Source organism: Salarias fasciatus, chromosome 23 (assembly GCF_902148845.1).
Source record: "Salarias fasciatus chromosome 23, fSalaFa1.1, whole genome shotgun sequence".
Lineage (NCBI taxonomy): Eukaryota > Metazoa > Chordata > Actinopteri > Blenniiformes > Blenniidae > Salarias > Salarias fasciatus.
Genome location: NC_043766.1, coordinates 33,852,905 through 33,866,721, shown reverse-complemented (window position 1 = coordinate 33,866,721; position 13,817 = coordinate 33,852,905). Strand labels below are relative to the sequence as shown.

Here is a 13,817-nt window from a genome sequence, read left to right as displayed (position 1 = left end):
TTTACACGACAGCGGTGCTCAGAGCCACTAGAAACGCTCTAAAGAGTTCTGAAACTCTGCTACTGTCCCAGTCCAGATTCTCCTGGTCCTGGTCCTGGTCTTGATTACACTTCAGATTCTCCAGAACTTGGTAGTTTTAGAGTTAACCGTCACTGTGATAACAATCCCACCTGGTTGTCTGTCCATATGAATGTGTAACGAGTTAATGTGACATAGTGTGTGTGTGTGTGTGTGTGTGTGTGTGTGTGTGTGTGTGTGTGTGTGTGTGTGTCAGAGACGTGTTTCCACCGGAAGCGTTGTCGTGTAAACAGGGCCCTGAAAGCGTGAGTTCGCGGAGATTTGTGGGTGATTGACGGTTTGTACCTTGATGCCTGCCTTCGTCTTGCGTATGTTCTTCTTCTTGTTGGGATCAGTGTCGGACTGGTCTTTGGCTTTGTTGGAGTTATCAGAAGCTCGGCGAGCAAGAGCTGAAAAAAAACATATTAAAGTAACTGAAACCATAACTTCCTCGTGCTCGATGCAGGTTCTGTGGATTCGGACACGAGCGCTGCTGTTAAGGTTAGACGTCTGAAATTGTAATTCAGTGTCCAAAGCTGAGGAAGTATAAACAGTTTGAGTGTGTAACAGCAGACTCCTCATTTCTTCACAACACTGGACTCACGCTGCTGGTTCCCCGTTGTCCTGGGCGGGTTCTTCAGCGAGGGCCGCTTCGGGGACGACTCGGGCCTCGGAGCGACGGGCTGGATCGGCCTGGTCTGCTTGGCCGAGAGTCTCTTCAGACTGACGTGACGCTTCTCGAACATTTCCTGGACGTCTTCCAGCCGCTTCAGCGCCTTCAGAACGTTGCTCTGCAGGTGCAAAAGATCGTTTTTAAACCCTCCTGTTTTTGCCGGGCTCACAGCAGGGAGTCCAGCCGTGTCTTCCACTTCACCTTGAGGTCCTCTGACAGGACCAACTCGTACTGGTTGTGGAGGTTCTTCAGTTCGGTCAGCTGGTTCTGTTCCGCCGATTCCAGAAAGCGCTCGATGTCGGTCAGAGCGGATTCTGCTCCTTCCTGCGACTGACACTTATCCACCGCCTGCGATGCCAGCAGGTAGATGCCAGACTCACACCACTGGTTGACCTGCAAACAGACGAAATCCAGGAACAAGACGAGAACATTAAGAGTCAACAGCACCACAAACAAAAACAAAACACAGAACATTCCGTCAGACTCAGTAAAACCTCACCTTGTCAATGCCGATGTGTATCTGCAAGGACTTGGACAAGACGTCCGTCTTTTTCTTGGTTTTGTTACTGAAGTCGTCGCAGACCCGTCGGAGCTCCACGCACTTGGGTCGGATGGAGTCCACGGCGTAGTGGTTGCTCTGAATCAGCTGGTCGCCGTGCAGAGCGTGGAGCTGGGCTTTCTCCACGCTGGGCTGGAGGGAAGAAGACATTTAAAAACAGAACACCAAGAAGGTGGTCTTCTGGAAAACAGCCATCAATGAGCGCTACTGCATGGGCTGGGAGAAAAAAAAGGGTTTTGAGGAGACTGAAACACAAACCTCTAACAGTCAGTATGGCCCTACAGGCTTATTGTACATGTTATCCACAAACTGATCTACAGATCGTTTTAATTATGTTGAAATTTGAGTTTGTGTACGAACCCGAGCCTTGTCCTCCAGGGTTTTCAGCTCTTTGAGGAGGGCTTCCACTCGGGCCACACAGTCCCCGGCGTCTGAGAGGCTGTTCAGAGAGTCCATCAGGCAGTCCAGACACACTTTGACCTGCAGACGCATCCAGAGAACAGAACAAAGAGTCACTCAATCCTTCATGTACGCTGATGATACTGTGATCTACAGCACTGCTGCTGATCCCCATTTCAGGACTATTACTGACCATACTCGCTGAATAGGATTTATTCAGATTGATTTTGAACCCTCGAAGAGAATTTGGAGGCTGATGACTTAACCAGACTTCAAAACATCTTTTAAACACGATAACGGAGTTTATAAAGCAGCAGTGGGTTTCTGCTGTTAAAGGTGCATTAAGGAGTTTTACAACCTTAAAAATACTTATTTTCCACCATAAATATGTTACACATTTTTAATGATGTGTACAATGTGCCCTGACATATTCATTACCAGTACCTCTAACAGCGCTAAATTGTCACTTGAAAGTTGCAGTGCCGGTCCGGCACCAGCATTTTTTTGGGGAGAATTTGAAAGGAATGACGTAATGCACGCTCCGGCTGGCCTGATTTAGTTAGGTTTCATTGTGTCCGCCATTACTCCGCCAGATGCTTAGTGAGCAACAACTGAGCAGGATCTTCCAGAAAGTAAGAAAAGACTGGCTTCTAGCACTGCCACAGCTCCACACAGACTCCACCAGGGAAAAGAAACTTAAATCTTACTTGAGCGCTACTAAACGAGTGAGGATGGAGTCCCCCTCTTCCGTGCACGGGAGCCACAGGGACGAGTTTTTCACTAAGCTGCGTTACACCCAAGGCCTGCAGGGGGCGCTGTTTCGCATAAAACGTGCAAACTCCTCAATGCACCTTTAACCATCATGAGACAGTGTGGCTTCTTGTCTCTGCTCACATATAATGATATCAAAAAAGTTTGCTTGAATTAGAATATTCATCTTTAATGGCAAAAAAAATAAAATTGTTCCTAGTAACAACCCACCCCCAACGAGAGAACCCAGCAACCAATCCCCAAACAACTGATCCTCCAATAACCAACAATACCTGAACAATTGATACCCCAAACAACAGATCCCACGGCATCAGATACCCCAAACAACCAATCTTCCAACAACCGATCCTCCAAATAACCGATTCCCCAATAACCGATCCCCAAAAACAACAAATCCCCCAAAAAACCGATCCCTAAACAACTGATACCCTAACAAGAGAACCCAAATCCCCTCCCTAAACAACTTCCAGCAACAAGCCACCTCCAACTCCTCCTATCAGTTCTGATGGCATGAAGCTGACGTCCAGGTAATAAATACTGCCAGGGCTGCAGACAAAGATCGTTGTTCTACAGCTTTTCCAGGTCAGATGTTCATTTAACAGTATTATAGAAAGTGAATCGAGTCCAATTTGAGGATGTTCTCTTGTTTCTAAAAGTGTGGCTTTAATTTCTCTCTTTTCTTCCATTGTAACTATCGTATTGGCCCGAATATAGCACCACTCTGATTATAAGATGACCCCTGGTTTACAAACATCATTTTGTGAACATAAAATATGTTGAAGAAAATAAGGTTACTCATAAAAGAACTTTTTATTGTACAATTATTCTAAACTCAAAAACTCACAACAGAGATAACATTTCACCTGATTTAAGATAAAAAAAATAATGCAGTTAAAAAATAGATTCTCTTTCTCAAAATAAGCAACAATTAAGTACCTCAAAGGTTCAATAACTGCATTAATGATGTAAATAACTTTATAACCATCAAATTCAAGTTCTGTTCAGCTTCATGAGCATGAATAATTCAGCCTCCTGAATGTTGGGTTCAGTTTGGCCTGTAGAGAACAGTTCTTCAGAAAGAAAGCAGCAGATTTCAGCTGCTCTGCGCTTTTATTACTTTCTCCTGAAGGCTATAAAACTGAAACAAACCAGATAAACATCTAAGTGAACAAATACACAAGATGTATCACAACATACATCACTGTCTAAAAACTAAACAAGTCAGTACTTAAAATCAAAGCCGCTAGCTCAATGCTAACTATTAATGGAAACGCCATTGACATGCTAACGGAATTAGCATCTGCGTTGAAACTTCACAACAAACTGACAAACTCACAAGTATCAATTTCACCTCCATCCTGAACATCAACTAAGTATATTCGAGTACTGACAGGCAGAAATTTTCGATGCTGTTTGAAATGAACCTTACAAAAACCACCAGCAGCCACACTGCTCAGTCTTCTTCTCTCACTGCTGCAGGCTGACACTCTGTCCAGCTCACTAGCTCCCCCTAACGGGGGGCGGAGCCACTGCATGAAGCAGAGGCAGTACAGCTCACCGGGACCCTGGCTCCATCTAGTCCTCCATTATAGCACCACCCCTTTTTTGAGAATACCATTCCTGGAAAAATATATCGTCTTATATTCGGGCCAATACGGTAAGTCAGTCTGAAACAGCTGCCTGACAGAGGGACGGACGGACGGACAGATGGACAGAGAGACAGACGGACAGAGGGACAGACGGACAGACCTCTCTGAAGTCCTGCTCAAAGTGGCGTAGCTGCAGGCACTGCTCCAGTTTCAGATGGTGTTTACACCAGAACTGTTCGAAGGCGTTCTCGGTCTCGTCCAGCTGGGCCAGGAGCCTGGAACACGGAGGACAGGGACAGCGTGAGGACTCCAAAGAGAGCACGGTGCAGGCCGGGGGCCACGGCAGCGCAGGCCGAGGGCCACGGTGCAGGCCGAGGGCCACGGTGCAGGCCGAGGGCCACGGCGAAGCCGCCCACCTCTCCACCGTGGTCTGGTTCTCCATCTCGTCGGGGTTCAGCTGGTGGTTCTCGGACTTGGCCGCCTGCTCCTTGATGCAGCTGAACAGGGTGGTGCCCTGCTTCACCGCCAGCTTCAGCTCGTCCTGGTTTACAGGTTGGAGTGGCGTTAGCAACTCGCGTCAGACAACTCCTGGTCGCGGATGTGTGCGACTGTGCGCGTCACCTTGAGGTTGTTGTGCTTGTCAGTGTGCGCTGTGAGCAGGTCTTTGGTGCACTGGACGTCGTTGGGCAGCTCCGTCTCCGCCAGGTCTGTGCCGAACTTCTGCAGCATCTGCGCCGTGGTTTTCACCGTCAGGGCGAAGTTCTCTATGGCCTGAGGAGCGCAGAACAACTCTGAAACAGGGGACCTCCTCTGCTGACGGACAAAACTTTCACTGTCTCATGGTGCCTCGCCACAAAGCTACTGAAGGACTGTTTTCACACAGCAGCAGGACCAGTGTTGACCTGCGCTCGGACACAGAGTTCAGTGGGGTGAGGGTGGACGGATCCGGGGCTGTTCACTCACAGTGCGGTGGTGGATCCACTGACTGTGGCAGTACTCCAGGCTGCCTCCCAGCTCCCGGGTCAGCTGGCACTTCTCCACATAGCCGTGGAGGTCCGACAGGGAGTTCAGCATCACCGTCTGCCACACAACACGTCACCCACAACATGTTCAGTGAAACCTACCTAACAGCAGAACTGCTTCAAGTACTGCGTAGTGACTGGTGCATTGTGGGAGTTTTTTTTCACAGGTTTTTTTATATAGTATAATTTTTACAGAGACGTTTGACACTGATCCAGAGTCTCTGAGGCAAAGGTTGAATTCTGCATCGATGTCGGAAGTTTTACAAATATGAAGTAGTAGTGTGTAAATGATAAGAATCTGAATAATTTCTCTAAAGTCTCCTCTGAGTCTGAGTCTACAGGAAGTCAGAACCAGCTGATCCTGGTACCTTCATCTTGAAGTCGTCCTTGTGCAGCTTGATCCCGATGTCTGCGATGGCCCTCTGGAAGAACCTGGACGGTCGGAGCACCAGCACCAGCTGGAGGTTCCCTGGAAACGCCCCCTGAGTGGCACAGAGCAGCGTTAGACCTCAACCTGAACAGAGTCCACACTGAAACCTATGAAGAGGAGACCCTCATCTACAGAAAAAACACACTTCTACACATTAACACTTCTGAAGTGTTTTCAGTGTTATAAATGAAGTATGAGTCTATCATGAGAATGTGTGTAGCTTTAAAGGAATACTCGGAAGATTTTGGACCCACACCCTTTCCCTATCATTTACAAAGTGAGATAAGCTCATAAATACCTTTTTTGTGTCTGTGCGTCCAGCGGCTGGATCCCAGCTGTTAGCTCTGTAGTTAGCTTAGCTCAACTGCGGGAGGTGAACATGAGACAGAGCCGGACTGACAAAAGTGGACAAAACACTCCTTCCAGTGGTCCAGGGGACGGCGTGTTAGCACGTGAAGTAAATCCAAATGGTTATAAAACATTTTAAAAGACGTGTTTTCTTTTCAATCCGTTAAAATAACGTTTTGATATACACAGACCTGCACAAGCATAGTGCGCTGTGGAAGGATATACTGGAGCACAGCAGTAGAAGCATAGACTCAGCCGCTGTTGAGCTAAACTGAGCTAAGCTAACTACAATGCTAACAGCTGGGATCCAGCCACTGGACGCACAGACACAAAAAAGGCATTTATGAGCTTGTCTCACTTTGTCAATGATAGGGATAAGGCGTGGGTCCAAAATCTTCAGAGTATTTCTTTAAGGATACGTGTTCAGAAAAGGGAATCTGTGTTTTTAATTGTCTGTGTGTGTGCGACATAAAATTATCATCATGTTACAATTCTTACCGTTTGCTTCTCTTTCCTTGTCGAGGTTATAATTTGACTTTATAAACTGAAGGACATTAAACCATGACTGAACTCTTTAAACGATCATTTAAGTCAATTTACTCCTTTATGGATTTCAGAATTACTTCCTGCTTTTTTCATGCCAGAATCCCAACGTTAGGGAAACGTTTGTGTTTCTCTCTGGTAAATATCAACATGAGTGGGTACAGAGTGTGTTGGTGCAGTCTGGACTGTGGTCAAATCCTTGTTTCTCATCCAGCTCCTCTCCTCGCTGGGGTTCCATCACATGACGTCTCATCGGTCGCCTAGCCCTGAGGACACAGCCCCACCTCCGCCGAGCGCCACGCGCGCGCCCCCCCCCCCACTGGCAGACCGGCAGGCGGCTGGAGAACTTACGGCGATCCGCGACAGCGAGGCCTTGACCGAGCTCCATTTGTCTTTCCGCCGGTCGATGATGATGATGAAGCCGATGCTGGCAGCATCCAGGCTGGATGGCGGAGGACGGAGGACACACACACACACACACACACACACACACACACACACACACACACACACACACACAGACCAGAAAATAAGAAGGAAAACAAAACAGATGTCAAAAGATGTCATTTAAATAATGCATGCTTTTTTATGTTGAAAATGAAAGAAACTGAGTTCCCTCCCTCCCAGAAGCCAGTATCTCCTCTTTATTTCTATGTTTATTTCTAACTTAAAGGCTTCAAAAGGTTATTTAAGAGTGAAGAAAAATGCTCACCAACTGTTTAAAGTTTTCTATAATGACACAATATTTGTTTCATACTTAATTTTTTGGGAATAATTAAGTAAAGTAAGTTTAAATAGGTGGATTTTCATTACACTTTATTATTAAATTTAAAAACAAAATTATTATTGTTTAATACAAGAAAACTTCAACAGAAAACTGAAAAAAGATGAAGAAGAGAAGCAACGTCATAGTTCAGGCCGCTGCAACTAGAAAACCGTCCATGACGTGAACCAGCCTGAGTCCATACACAGGCTGTCTTGACCCTGTAGCGGACTCGCACGTCCGGATCTGGAAGTAGCATTACTCTACTGCAGGGGTGCTCAATCTGTGGCTCTGGGGCCACATGTGGCTCTTCAGTCCGTCTGCAGTGGCTCTATCAAGCCTTCACGACATGATACCGAATAAACATTTAAGTTATTTTATTACAGCCACAAAATGATTCATGAAACTTGGTTCAAAAGGGATTCAAAAAAAGGCACAGGTAAAATTTGGAAAAATAGCTAAAACCACAAGAAATGGGGAAAAAATAAAAGATAGAGCAACTTAAAAAACTGAAAATGTCTAGATTCCTGAAAGGAAAAATTGAACTGTTAGAGAAATCATGCAAAACTGATAGAAAGGAGGTAAAATGGCTAAAACTTTTTGTTTTCTATGTTTTTGCTGCTGTAACCCTGCAATTTCCCCCTGTGGGACAAATAAAGGACTTTCAATTTAATTCAATTCGATTCAAAACAGCTAATTTTCAAAATAATCAACAAAAAAAAAGCTTAAAAAGAGCAAATCAGGTAAAAAATAATTGGCTAAACGTGTTTACAGGTTCACTATTCTGAACTGTAGTAAAAACTTCATGAATGCATCATAAGATCAAATTTTTATATGTGAATCAAAACTATATATGAAACTTCCTGAGCCGCATTCGCCTCATGTTAAAGGTTGCTCCAAACGAACTTGACTTAGTGGAAAGTCACAAAAATGGCTCTTTTGGTCATAAAGGCGTCAGAGCCCTGCTCTACTGAATATTCTAGGACTTCTTGTGTTTGTGACTTTTAGAGTCCGTCTGAAAAACAAAATCAAATCATGAAAATTACTGTTCAAAAGAGTAGAACTTTATAAATCAGACTGTGTTTGTACAGTTTGTAGTAAGATTTGATGGAGGCTGGATAATAAACGCTATCTGAGAACAGCTTCTCCTCCGTGTGTGTGTGTGTGTGTGTGTGTGTGTGTGTGTGTGTGTGTGTGTGTGTGTACCTGGGGATGCTGGTCAGGTAGGTCACCACGTTGAGGAAGTCTTCTTCCGGCACTTCGCTGAAGCCTGAGTACTCAGGGAAGATGATGATGGGGGCGCCATCCTTCCCTCGCCCTCCTGCAACAGAAACACAGCCGCCGCTCTGAACTGCCGTCCTCCAGCGGAACACACACACACACACACACACACACACACACACACACACACACACACACCCTGCCCTGTCACACTGACTCAGCAGAGAGGAATAAACAGCTCTGCACTTTCCTGGTGAAGCTGCATTAGAGAAACGGAAACGCTCTGGCTGAAGCGTTTACAGCTCAGCAGCTGGAAAATGTGTTCATCTCCTTAAAAACACTAAATTAACAGATGTTTTTCATTTAGCACTTCTTTGAAACTGCCACAGGATGGCAGCCTCAGGTTGAATTGACCTCCGGCGCCACACGGCGAGGAGAGTTTCTCACTCGTTGGCTCCCTCCGCTGTTTCACCTGAAACCAGAGGGCAGCGAGAGCAGCAGGCCAAACAGCAGGGACGGCGTCGGCCAGAGGCGCTCCAGGCCGGTGCACCCCTCCCTGAGACTGTACAGAGCCAAGCTGTAACCACACACTCAGGAGTAACACACTTCATGGCTGCACACAAAGGTGTGTGCTGGAAGAACAAGCCTCACGAACTCGCCTTACGTTCCACCAACAGGCCTCCAGCTCAGGGCGGAAACGGACTGAACCACGGTGAGATGCGGCTGTAGTGAACAGAGCGAGGCAGATAAGTGTGTCTCACATCTGCACGGACAGTTTGTGCATCAGAGAGTAAATGACGACACCAGATGACACCAGATGGAAGTATTCTGACCTGTTCGAGGTTTTTGTCAGGTTAGCTCAGAGCGTGTGTATGAGTGTGTATCTCCTGTCCAGCACACACACACACACTCACTGTGTCTGTGTGTGTGTTGTGTAACTGAGGAGCCAGGCAGCTTTTTAAAACCCCTCATTCCGGCCGGGGGAAGGAATGAGAGGCATTCCCCGGGAACCACACAGGCCGCTGTGTCACGGCACATCTGGAAAGTCTGAGGCCGCTCGGCAGCGGAGCCGCTCGGCAGCGGAGCCGCGGCGGCGGCGCTCCGGCCTGAACCTCCCGACCCCGCCCCCTCCCGACACCGGGAGCCGCGCCGCAGACTCCTACTGTCCCCATCTGAGACCGGTGGGGACGGGAGGCTGGCTGAGCGCCGGCCGTTTCTTGCTGTGGTTTTTATGGCGCAGAGTGGAACGTGCTGCCGTCGAGCGCAGTTTAACGACGCCGTTCTGAGCTGCTTTACTCTGCTCTGGGAAAACGGACCCGTCCTGCTCATGGTTAGCCTGACCGGCTGAGTCTGAGGAGCAGCAGGAGGCAGGAGCTCCATCCCAGAATGCCTCACTGGAAAACCTCCAACACATCCATACATCCACCTATCATCCATACAACATCCATCATCCCACAGGTCATCATTAATATAAACTGAGCCTGTTTCTTTAAATCAGGGGAGTCAAACTCAGTTCCTTCAGAGGGGCAGCTCTGCCTGTTCTCCATGACTTCCTGTTTCAACACCGCTGAGTCTCAGACTCCTCACCAGGCAGAGCAGAAACCCTGAGAACCAGCCTGAGATCCAGTCTGAGATCCAGTGTCTTTGTAGACAATGCAGAGGAAAACTTTTCTGAAATAAAAACACAGCAGCGATGCGTTCTCACTTGAAACGTTGTTGTGTTTACCGGGTCTTATTTCAAGTGAGGCTCTCTGTTTTGTTTTCCTACCGTTTGCAAAACTGCGAGGTTACAGACACAAGCTGCAGGAAAATAAACAATGACTCAGTGTTTGGTAATGTACCTGAAAGCAAGGCGAACTGGCGATGAAGCTGCTCTATGATGTCCACAGCCAGCAGGGGTCGGATCTCCTGCTGCATAATCTCATCTGGAAGGAGAAGCACGCAGAAAACAAGAAAACATCCATGAAGTCCACACCCCAGTGAAAAATGGCCCTCGGGCAGCTGCAGGAACAAATATTACAGATATCACGTCAAACAAACACAGGACTTCAGACCCGAGACGAATCACTGAGACCAGCTGCTCAGCCTGGCACTGACCCGCTGCTCCACATGGCCGACAGTCATCCTCTCATGTCGTCTGAGACTTTCTACACTCGGCGCACGCCGCCGAATCTCATCACAGAGAGAGAAACGGTTTGTTTTCCACAGTCTGCGTCCCGCCACAGGAAATAAAGCTATTTCTGCAGGACAGAGAAAGGGAAACGGTTCCAGATGCATCTGGTGCAGACATGAGGGATGAATCCTCCAGAGACAACACCTGAGAGACGACCACGACTCATGTGTACAACACGACACGGCGCGGCATTCGCCCTGGAATCTGGAGCGGCTCCGGCAGCGCCCAGAGCCAAACCGTCCCAGCAGGCCGCAGGAACGAAGCAGGAGCTGGAGCAGCTCCACCCTGCTCCGTCCCGGGGCCGAGGCTTCAGGAACACAGGCTGGACGGAGAGCGCAGGTGAAATGAAACTTGACCGGAGGACTGCTTCGTGTTTGACTCCTCTGAACGGACTCAGCTTGAAGACCCGAGCACGGACGCCATCGGACTGTAAGACCCGGGTTCAGGGGCAGCGCCGCTTCGCACGGTATTATGGGAAAAACACTGTCATTTTCACCTTGGAGCTATTCTAAAGCGAGCAAAACAAACTGTTTTTCCAAACAAGTAATTAGGCTTTGCTTACACGGCAGAACATAATGACCCAGCTGGAACGACGGCGGCGGTCTGAGCCGAGGAGCAGACCGGAGAACGCTTCGGTTCCGGGGAAGTGGTCTGAGGACAGAGTTAGTCTAATCCCCATTATAAATACACCGATTCAGGCTTTCATCAACACCACTGTCAGTCAGCGCAGACTAAACCTTCAAGAAGGGGAGAAAAGCAACCAGTTCCGGCCGTGAAGCAAGGCATTGGCCGTTAAACTACCGCTCTTTTAAAGGATGAGAAAAACCTGATACCAAGTACCATTAAACTCCATTAAATCTGATTTACATGTGAAGGTCAGGCGTCGTGAACCAGGATTCCTCCAGAGCCTTGGTGTAAAAGCACTAACCTACCGATGAGGCCATCTCACTCATGTTTTTTACCGTCACACTTCCAGAAAGACGCCGCCGCTCAGCAGAAGAGGAGAAGTCCTCTGTCCGGTCTGCATTCCCTAAACCAGCAGCCTCCTCCGACCACACAAGACCAGCTGGACTCATATTTCCAGGAACACTGAAAACATCAAACCCAGGTCCTCCAGTTGACAGACCCCCGCCGCTGAGATTAATCACCAGCTAAACACACCCCGACTGCTGGTCCGGGACACTGAGACTGCCAGATGTGTGGCAGAGTCTGAAAGAACACCAAGTGTGGATAATGAGGCTGCGCGTCGGGGTGTTTCTAGAAATCTGATTTGCTTCAATATTAAATAGCCACATTTTTTATTAACTCTTCTTAAAGGCTCCACTGTGAACACTGAATTAAATTTGAAGTCACGTCAAATCCACTCAGATCCTACATTACCAGAAATAAGATGTTAACCAGCGTTCCACCGCTGTGTCAGACGTGAGTGAAAAACCACTCAAAGTTCTGGTTCAGTTCTTCACGCTTAATTCTAAATGACAGCAAAACCAGCGAATCCCAGTTTGTGACGGTCCAGACCAAAGCATTCCGGGCTCCCATCAGCTCCAGACCGGCTGATCCTGGGTGAAAGACAAGTCATCACGAAATCCAAAAGACGACCAGAGCCAGTGATAACAATGCCGGAGGGTTTCACTCACATGTCACCCTCACTAACAGCCGTATTAACTCCAGTTGTGTTACTTACACCATGTCACTCCAGTTAAACATTTCATATTAATAACTACTGGTCAATGCAACAGTGGGCATCGCAGTCTGCAAAGCAGTGGAGCTGTTTGCTCTGAGAGTCAGTAAAACAGAGGCAGAAGCAAATGAGCAAACATCAACCACAAAATAAAATCAGGAAGCCGAGATACAGAATACTGTGACACGTTTAACCAACAAACATACCGCTGGTTTCTGAAACACAGCAAACAGAAACATTTCTTCAAAAGGTTTTAAGAGTAAATCAATAAAAGACTGAAATAATGACATAAACCAGAGAAATCTGGGTTCAACAGAGACAGGATTTCTTGGGAAACGGTTCAGACCCTGGGCTACCTCAGGTCTGCAGATGATGGTTTCCTCTTCGTCTCGTTCTCTGCCTCTTTCTATTGTTTCTGGAGGAAAATCACCAGTAGCATCCAAATAGATCCCTGGCTTTCACTCCTCCCACCGCTTGAGGAGTCCCCAAAGCTCCACACGCTGTTCACAGGACGATGGAGGCCGCTGCCTCGCTCTCTCTACGGACAGCGGTTCAGCTCGACATGTGGGCAGATGGGGATTTGAACCTGCAACCTTCCAATGAAGGGACGACCCATCTGTTGCCGGGTAAAACCTTGATGTGTAATCGGGGCGTAAATATGACCGTGTGTTGGTCCCGGAGAGCAGAACAGGCTCGTTTCAGACAGGAAGTGTCCTCTGACTTCCACGACTGATTCTCCATCATAAGACTCCAGACATCATGACGCCCCAACCCGAAGCCGTCACTTCATCACCTGACGGAGAGAGAGACCCTGCACCCTGGACCCAGGAGCCTGGACCCTGGAGCCTGGACCCTGGAGCCTGGACCTTGGACCCAGGAGCCTGGACCCTGGACCCGGGAGCCTGGACCCTGGACCCGGGAGCCTGGACCCAGGAGCCTGGACCCTGGACCCAGGAGCCTGGAGCCTGGACCCGGGAGCCTGGACCCTGGAGCCTGGAGCCTGGACCCGGGAGCCTGGAGCCTGGACCCTGGAGCCTGGAGCCTGGACCCTGGAGCCTGGACCCTGGACCCAGGAGCCAGGACCCAGGACCCTGCACCCTGGATGTACCCCCCTGGACCCTCGCTCCTGGACCTGCAGTCAGTTTGTTAAAGCGCTCTCTTGAGTCACATGCCGGCCCCCCGTCTCCGGAGCAGAGGTCACACATGGCGGAGAGAACAGAGCCTCCTCAGACGTATGCGTCCCTGACCATACATCAGACTTGAGCCTTCCTTGTTGAGGGATCATCGCGCTTCCCCTTGAAGCCCGGAGCTTCCTGCAGAGCTTACAGCGAACAGAACCTTCTCTGTGGCCGGGAATAAAGGCGGGCATTTACAGCGGCGTGCCGTGCCGGTGCTCGCAGGGCTTGGATAGGTTGTGCAGAGGGAGCGAGCAGAAGGAGAAGAAGAGCCAGACGGCTGCTGACGGCCTTTAATGGCAGCACTTATCAATGCACCTCTGTTCTGAACGGATCTGCTGACATACCCGGGCTCTTACATAATGCGGCGCCCATTCAGACGTCTGCACTCCAACTCATTAAAAAAAGAATAA

At 48.5% G+C, this 13,817-nt stretch overlaps 1 protein-coding gene and 1 long non-coding RNA gene across 8 annotated transcripts in view; both read right to left on the bottom strand.

Moving 5' to 3' along the window:
- LOC115382260 (uncharacterized) overlaps nucleotides 1-13,817 on the bottom strand; it is a 425,955-nt gene that overhangs the window by 137,097 nt on the left and 275,041 nt on the right. The gene's annotated exons all lie outside the window — the stretch shown is intronic.
- The window catches only part of mcf2l2 (MCF.2 cell line derived transforming sequence-like 2), a 78,561-nt gene that overhangs the window by 40,558 nt on the left and 24,186 nt on the right, over nucleotides 1-13,817 (bottom strand). For 5 of the 7 annotated variants that reach the window (XM_030083853.1, XM_030083857.1, XM_030083860.1 and 2 more), the window contains exons 2-14: nucleotides 10,217-10,300; nucleotides 8,361-8,475; nucleotides 6,743-6,833; nucleotides 5,434-5,552; nucleotides 5,012-5,129; nucleotides 4,670-4,819; nucleotides 4,465-4,589; nucleotides 4,209-4,323; nucleotides 1,650-1,769; nucleotides 1,230-1,421; nucleotides 932-1,123; nucleotides 662-848; nucleotides 364-467 (exon numbers count right to left, since the gene is read on the bottom strand). In XM_030083853.1, coding sequence (XP_029939713.1) covers nucleotides 364-467; nucleotides 662-848; nucleotides 932-1,123; nucleotides 1,230-1,421; nucleotides 1,650-1,769; nucleotides 4,209-4,323; nucleotides 4,465-4,589; nucleotides 4,670-4,819; nucleotides 5,012-5,129; nucleotides 5,434-5,552; nucleotides 6,743-6,833; nucleotides 8,361-8,475; nucleotides 10,217-10,300 — 1,712 coding nt within the window. The remainder of the gene's footprint in view (nucleotides 1-363; nucleotides 468-661; nucleotides 849-931; nucleotides 1,124-1,229; nucleotides 1,422-1,649; nucleotides 1,770-4,208; nucleotides 4,324-4,464; nucleotides 4,590-4,669; nucleotides 4,820-5,011; nucleotides 5,130-5,433; nucleotides 5,553-6,742; nucleotides 6,834-8,360; nucleotides 8,476-10,216; nucleotides 10,301-13,817) is intronic. The other 2 variants (XM_030083854.1, XM_030083858.1) reach the window with 1 other exon arrangement.